General features: G+C 50.6%; 1 protein-coding gene across 1 annotated transcript in view; it reads left to right on the top strand.

The window, feature by feature from the left end:
- Nucleotides 1-7,145, top strand: part of SMPDL3B (sphingomyelin phosphodiesterase acid like 3B) — a gene marked incomplete at its 3' end in the record, with an annotated part of 19,404 nt that extends 12,259 nt beyond the window's left edge. The window contains exons 5-9 of the mRNA XM_006777632.2: nt 584-727; nt 1,731-1,897; nt 3,798-3,978; nt 4,061-4,194; nt 6,933-7,145. Of these exons, the coding sequence (XP_006777695.1) occupies nt 584-727; nt 1,731-1,897; nt 3,798-3,978; nt 4,061-4,194; nt 6,933-7,145 (839 nt within the window). The remainder of the gene's footprint in view (nt 1-583; nt 728-1,730; nt 1,898-3,797; nt 3,979-4,060; nt 4,195-6,932) is intronic.
- Between the last annotated feature and the right edge of the window lie 5 nt (nt 7,146-7,150).

The raw sequence follows: 7,150 nt of genomic DNA, 5'->3' as shown, positions 1-7,150 counted from the left end.
TGACCGGAATCGAACCTGGGACCTTTCAGTCCGCAGGCCGACGCTCTATCCACTGAGCCAAACCGGTTTCGGCTAAGTGTCCTTTTTAGAAAAATATTTATTTTTATAGCTTTCAGGGAGGAAGGGAGAGGGAGAGATAAAAACATCAATGATGAGAGAGAATCAACAATTGGCTGCTATCTGCACGCCTCACACTGGGGATCGAGCCTGCAACTCGGGCATGTGCCTTGACCGGGAGTTGAACTGTGGTCCAGAGTTCAATGCTCAACCACTGAGCCACACTGGCCGGGCTAGCTTTCTCCTTCTCAGTTGATGCTTCCTCTCCGACCAGAAAACTTTCTGCTGGGAATGGGGTTAGGGTCCAGGATCAGAGAGCTCACCGCTCCTCCTTACCAGGTCTCAGCAAAGTTCAGCGAGATTCTATTAAATGAAGTTTTCCGTTTATCTCTCTATTTTCCTCCTCTGTGGGTTTTTTCTCATTGCTCTTCTCTATTAGCTCTGATGGCCAATGGCCAACTGAAAATGATTGATAACTCAAAGTGCTTTCCCATATATATTTTTATATTTTTCCTTCTCTTCCCAGATACTAAAGTATACGCTGCTTTGGGAAATCATGACTTTCACCCCAAAAGCCAGCTCCCAGCAGGGAGCAACAGTATCTACAATCAGATAGCAGAACTATGGAGACCCTGGCTCAATAATGAATCCATTGCTCTCTTCAAAGAAGGTACTAATTCCATTTGCTACTATACGCACTCATTGTACACCAAGGTCTAATCTAATTCATCTTTACCACATCCCCACGAGATTGGTGCTGATTCTATCCCTATTTTATAGATAAGGAGACTGAGGTTTAAAGATACCAAATCACTTGGCCAACGTCACCCCTTAGAGGAGGCAGACATGATAGCAGAACCCATACTCTTATCCCCACGGCACTAATGAGGATGAGCAGTGAATATTATTGAGAGTTTATTGTGTGCCAAGCACTACCTTCTGTGCACTATTAGACTCTTTGCAAATACACTAGGAAAAAGCAGTGACCTTCAATTCAGTTCAAGGAGGGTTTCTCAACCTTGTCACTATTGACATTTGGGGCAGAATGGCTTTGTAGGAGCTGTGCTGTGAACTATAGGCTGTTTAGCAGCATCTCTGGCCTCTACCCCTAGGTGCCAGTAACACCCCCAGTTGCAATACCAAAAAATGTCTCTAGACATTGCCAAACGCTCCCTGGGGGACAAAGATCACCTGGTTGAGGACAACTGACCCAAAGACAGCCTGCCCAAGGTAACCCCATTCCCCTTTCTGTTCCTCAGTCCCCTGCTGCTGGGGCTCCCCATTGGTCAGACCAACCAGAAGCCTGTGGCACAGAAGCTCACTGGCTTAGTTCACATAGGTCAGCTCCTAGGCAAAGAGCCGAGTAGAAAAGGGTTGATGATGCATCTGGAGGGGCAAACACACCTCATTGTTATCACCATGATACGATGAGGAAACACAGAGAAGTCAGGTAACTTCCCCAAGTTGCACAGCTAATAAGTGATAGAAGCAGGATTTGAACCAACGTAACCTGACTCCAGAGCCTTAGGTCTTAACCCATGATGCCCATCTTATGGGAAAGATGGGAACGGAGTATTAAGGGAGGGAGGCAGTGGGAGGGTAAAGGGGGGCAGAGGTGTGTTTAGTCAGAGGCAGAGGGCCCCTTCATATTTTCCCTGGCTGTGATGTCCTAGGTGCGTTCTATTCTGAGAAGTTGCTGGGGACGACTGGGCGCGTTGTGGTCCTCAACACCAATCTGTACTACACCAGCAATGAGCAGACGGCCAACATGGCTGACCCTGCCCAGCAGTTCCAGTGGCTGGAAGATGTGCTGAGCAACGCATCCAGAGCTGGGGAAAAGGTACAGGCTCCTACCTCCTCCCCTCCCTCTCACTCTGGAATCACTTCCTGAGTCTCCTACCTCTGCACAAATTCATCTGTTTTTTGCAGATGCCTACATCACAGGTTGGAGTGGGGAACCTTTTTCTGCCAAGGGCCATTCGGATACTTATAACATCATTTGCGGGCTGTACAAAATTATCAACTTAAAAATTAGCCTGTTATATTTGGTTAAACATTTAATTAACTCAGCCCTAGTGCCTTGGAAGAGCCAGACCAAATGATTTCACGGGCCTATATGGTCCGCGGGCCAGACGTTCTCCACCCCTGACAGAGGTTCTTTATCAGCCTGACACCAGGAGGGGGGGTTTGTCCATCCTCAGAACAGCCTGTGAGTCTGGGACCCCAATGCCCATTGCAGATGTGAGGCTCGCGAGGGGTGGTGATGATCCCAAGTCACACAGTAAGTGGTGGGGCCAAGACCAGAACCCCTGACTCCAAGTCCAGTGCTCTTTTCACTTCTGCCACACTCCACGGCTGCAGACCACATTGTGGGCTAGACTTTAAGGGGCTGCTCTGCCCTTGGTTGGAATGCCTGTAAGGAGGATTCTCTGAAAGGCCGGGGGCCTCTAGGGGGACCTTGCCAAAGGCAGCAGCCCCTACCTTGACTTTTCCAAACAAGTGCTATCCCCTGGGGTGTTTTGCTAGAATCTCTCTGTTTAGTCTTTAAAGACCCGACCTTGTAGAAGCATATACTTTCTCAAGGATACTGACCCTACTGATTGTATTTAGAGGTTAATTTCAGTTCAAGCTGTCGTTACAATAAAAAGCTAAAGAAGCAGGCAATCAGGGCTATTTCAGTTGCTAAAGCTAAACAGTCCCTTAGCCTTCTCTTCTACAGAAACGTGTGTCAGAGTAATCTGTTCATCCATCGCTCAGGGCCTGCTGGTCAGCCCTGGCACTGCCCTTGAGGTGAGTCCAGCTAGTCTGCTGGGCTGGCAGCTCCCTGAGGACTGGTCCTGTGTCTCATTTGCTTGAGTCCCTGCATGGAACAGCAGCACCTCCCAGCAGGATTTCATGGCTGGTGCTTCTGAGCACTCACTGTGCATTATCTCATTTAACTCTCAAAGCTCCCCCAGTTAGGTGCTATTCCCGATGACAAAACTGAAGCTCATGGGGGCTGAAGGGGTAAGAGATCAACCAAAGGACTTGTATGCATGCATAGGAGCATAACCAATGGACACAGACAGTAGGGGGGCGAGGGCATGTGCTGGGGGGGTGGGAGTGGCTGGGGAGAGGTCAATGGAGGGAAAAGGAGACTCATGTAATACTTTAAACCATAAAGAACTTAAATTATAAAACAAAGCAAAAACAACAACACTGAAGCTCAGAGCGGCGACACACCACTGGTGGGCTCCAAAGTTCATGCTCCTAATTGCCCTCTCCCTCACCCCCATTCTACTTCTTGCAGTGGTGGCCAAGTGTCCAGGTATTGGTAGCTGAGTGATTCAAGGAATGGAAGATGTGATCACCTATGAACACTTAGCATGTGCTACGCAGTCATGCAGGGCAGGCTCCGCTACACCACCCAGCTCTCCAAGAGGAGACCAGTCTGCGAGGATCAGGAAGGGTTCAGGAGGAGGCGTCCTTTGAACTGGGTTTGGAAGTCTGAGTAGGATTATAGAAGTGAAATTAAAAAGGGCACTCCAGGTGGCAGGCACAGCACGGGCAAAGCAGAGGTGGGAAGCATGTGTACATTACAGGGTACAGAGAATACTGGCATCTGCTCGGAAGAGGGGAAGCAGAGGGGGTGCACTTGAACCTGTCTGCTTGCCTTTGGGGAGATGGGCAGGTTGTGAGAGGTGGAAATGAAGGGCTGGGGAGGGCATCTCTGAGCCCCTCCTGGCACGCCTTCCTCGTAGGTGTACATCATTGGCCACGTGCCCCCGGGGTTCTTTGAGAAGAAAGGGCACAAAATGTGGTTCCGGGAGGGATTCAACGAGAAGTACCTGAAGGTGGTCCAGAAGCACCATCGAGTCATCGCAGGGCAGTTCTTCGGGCACAACCACTTGGACAGCTTTCGGATGTTCTATGATGATGCAGGTACTCAACCTGGAGAGCGCCTGCCAGCCTCCCTCCCTCCTCTCACCAGCCTCTCACAGTCCCATTGTCTCTCTCCTAAAAGGTGCCCCCATCAGTGTCATGTTCCTTACACCTGGAGTCACCCCATGGAAAACCACATTACCCGGAGTGGTCAATGGGGCCAACAATCCAGGCATCCGAGTGTTCCAATACGACCGAGCCACGCTGAGCCTGCAGGTCAGGAGCCCTGGGTCTGCTGGGGGTGGAGGAGGTGGGAAGGAGGGAGGGAGGCAGGGCCCTAAACACATCACCACACTCCCGAATTCTTTCCCAGCTAATCCACACTCTAATGACCACTGAATCTCAGGAAGGTCACGTTACTTCCCTCCTGCTGGAACTCAGGGTCAGACCCCTGGTGCTAGCTCCAAATCCTGCCACCAAATCAGGTCATTTCTTCTTCCCCAAATCTCCCTTCGCCCGGATCATTGCCACGCGCCTCCTACCTAATTTCTCTGCCTCCAGCACTGCACTGCAGTAGCTCACCTGCTGCCTACTACAGAAGAGATTAATCTTTTTAAAGCACTTGTCTCTCTCCTGCTCAATAACCTTCAATGGCTCCCCAGTGTCCCCAAGATAAGATGGATCTCCTCAGCCTGGTATTCAAGCATGCCCGCAGGCCCACTGCCCACAGGTCTGTCTTCTCTACACCGATTACACTGCAGCTAATGCAGGTTCCCAACTCATCAAGCAGCCCGTCACCTCCCGGGATGTGCTTGTGAGGATTGAAATGACAAAGAAACATTATTCCTTAATTTATTCAACAAATATTAATGATCTGCTATGTGCCAGGCTGGTGCTAAGCACAGGAGATACCTAAGTGAACACAATGAAGTCACTGCTTTCCTGGAGCTGGTATCCTTACAGGAGTAAACAACTAAGTCACGTCAAGTGCGGCATGAGATGCGTGCTAAGGAGAAAAGAAAACAGCGAAGAGGCAGGTGGTGACGATGGTCATAGAGTGTGTGCGCCGTTAGATAGGTGTGGCAGGAAAGTGTCACTGACAGGATGCCATTTCAATCCCGAGTAAACTGAGGGAGCGAGCCATGTGAGCATCTGGTGGAGGAAGAGCTGGTCTTTTGCCCTGGGGTGGGAGTGTGCCTGGTGTCTTAGAAGAGCAAGGAGGCCAGTGTGGCCACAGTGGGAGGCACAAGGAGAGAGTGGGAAGGACAAGGTTAGATCACCCAGGCCATGAGCAGGACTCTGGATTTGGAAGGTTTGGGGCAGAAGAATTAAATATGCTGATGTACAAAATTTACAAAACCACCATGTCTGCTGTGCAGAGAACAGGCTGTAGAGGTCAAGGGCAGAAGCAGGAGGATGAGACAGGAGGTGGCTGCACCAACCACGAGAGGTGATGGTGCTGTGGGCCAAGGTGGTAGCCGGGGGTGGTGAGACGTGCCAGATCCTGGATGTATTGTGACGGCAGAGCAGACAGGATTTGCTGGTGGATTGGACGAGGGGTGCGAGGACAGAGGAATCCAGGAGGACTCCAAGGCTTTGGTCTGAAAACCTGGAAGGAGGAAGCTGCTGTTGACTGCAATGGGATCACTGCAGGAGCAAGTTTCAGAGGGAAGACCAGAAAATTGGTTTTTGGGCCTGTTAGCTTCAGGATGTCTAAGTGGCATGCAAGTGAAAATGCCGAGGGAGGAGGCGGCTGGAGTCCCAGGAAGAGGTGAGTACTGAGATTTAATCTGGGAGTTGAGAAATGCCATTTAAAACACGGACTGGGTAAGATAACCTCGGTCCTTGATTCTGGAGTAAATGAAGATGGAGAAGAGGGCTGAGGATTGTGAAGAGTGTGATCTCTTGTCCACTTGGGCACTCAGAGGGCTCTATTCAGCAAGAGGAATCACAGGCTGGGACACCCTCCTCCTCCCTGCACCTGGCCCCACGATGCAATGTGAGAGGTCGCAGTTCTAGCCTGGGCACCAACATGCCTTATCAGCGGTTCTCAACCTGTGGGTCGCGACCCCTTTGGGGGTTGAACGACCCTTTCACAGGGGTTGCCTAACACCATTGGAAAACACATACATAATTACGTATTGTTTTTGTGATTAATCACTGTGCTGTAATTATGTTCAGTTTGTAACAATGAAACTGGGGGTCACCACAGTGAGGAACTGTGTTAAAGGGTCGCGGCATTAGGAAGGTTGAGAACCACTGCCTTACATCCTTCTCAGGGAGGGAGTCAGACACACGCGGGTTTGAATCTTGGCTCCGCCACTCAGGAGCTGTTGACCTCTGTGGGCTTCCCTTGCTTCCTCTGTAAATGGGAGGCAGAAAATACCACGCATACATGGCAGCTCCTCTAACCCCACCTCTAGTGACCTGAAGCAGATCCACAGATTTAAGTGGAAAATGTTGGACAGATAAACCCTTCCAGGTTCTAGTCCTAAAGATGCACCTGAGTCCTAGGGGTCTTGGGTGTATCCCAAGCCTCCAGTCAACCACAATTCTATAGCCTATCTCAGCCAGGCACTCCGTCCTACTTCTTTTAAGTTGCTTTTTATCCATTTATTCTATAAATATTTACTGAGCATCTTCTGTGTACCCGGAAGCTTGCTGGGACAGGAAATGCACAGGCCATGGGGTCAACCACCTGTTTTCACTACTGCCTTGGCCACTGAACACCTGTAGGACCCTGGGCAAAGAAATTAACCTCTTTAGGACTCAGTGTCTTCATCTGTGAAATGGGGGTGATAAGCACAGTTACTTTATCAGATTCTGTCTCTGTCTTTCTCTCTCTTACACACACACACACACACACACACACACACACACACACACCCCCTGGTAAGTAGTAAATGCTCATGAACTAACAGCAGTCATTATGGAGGGCGGGGGCAAAGGCAAGGTGCAGGATTGGGGGTGGAAGCAGACAGTTGTCCATAGCCGGCCTCCTGCCCCCTCTCCAGGACATGATGACTTACTTCATGAACCTGAGCCAGGCGAACGCGCAGGGAACAGCGCGCTGGGAGCTCGAGTACCAGCTGACCAAGGCCTTCACGGTGCCTGATGCCAGCGCCCGCTCCATGCACGATGTGCTGGGCCGCATCGCCCGCGACCAGGGCACGCTGCAGCGATACTACGTCTACAACTCGGTCAGCCTCGACACGCGGGCCTGCGACCAGAT

Source organism: Myotis davidii, unplaced genomic scaffold (genome assembly GCF_000327345.1).
Source record: "Myotis davidii unplaced genomic scaffold, ASM32734v1 scaffold149, whole genome shotgun sequence".
Lineage (NCBI taxonomy): Eukaryota > Metazoa > Chordata > Mammalia > Chiroptera > Vespertilionidae > Myotis > Myotis davidii.
Note: the sequence above shows the minus strand (reverse complement) of the source record. Positions and strands in the feature narration are given on the sequence as shown.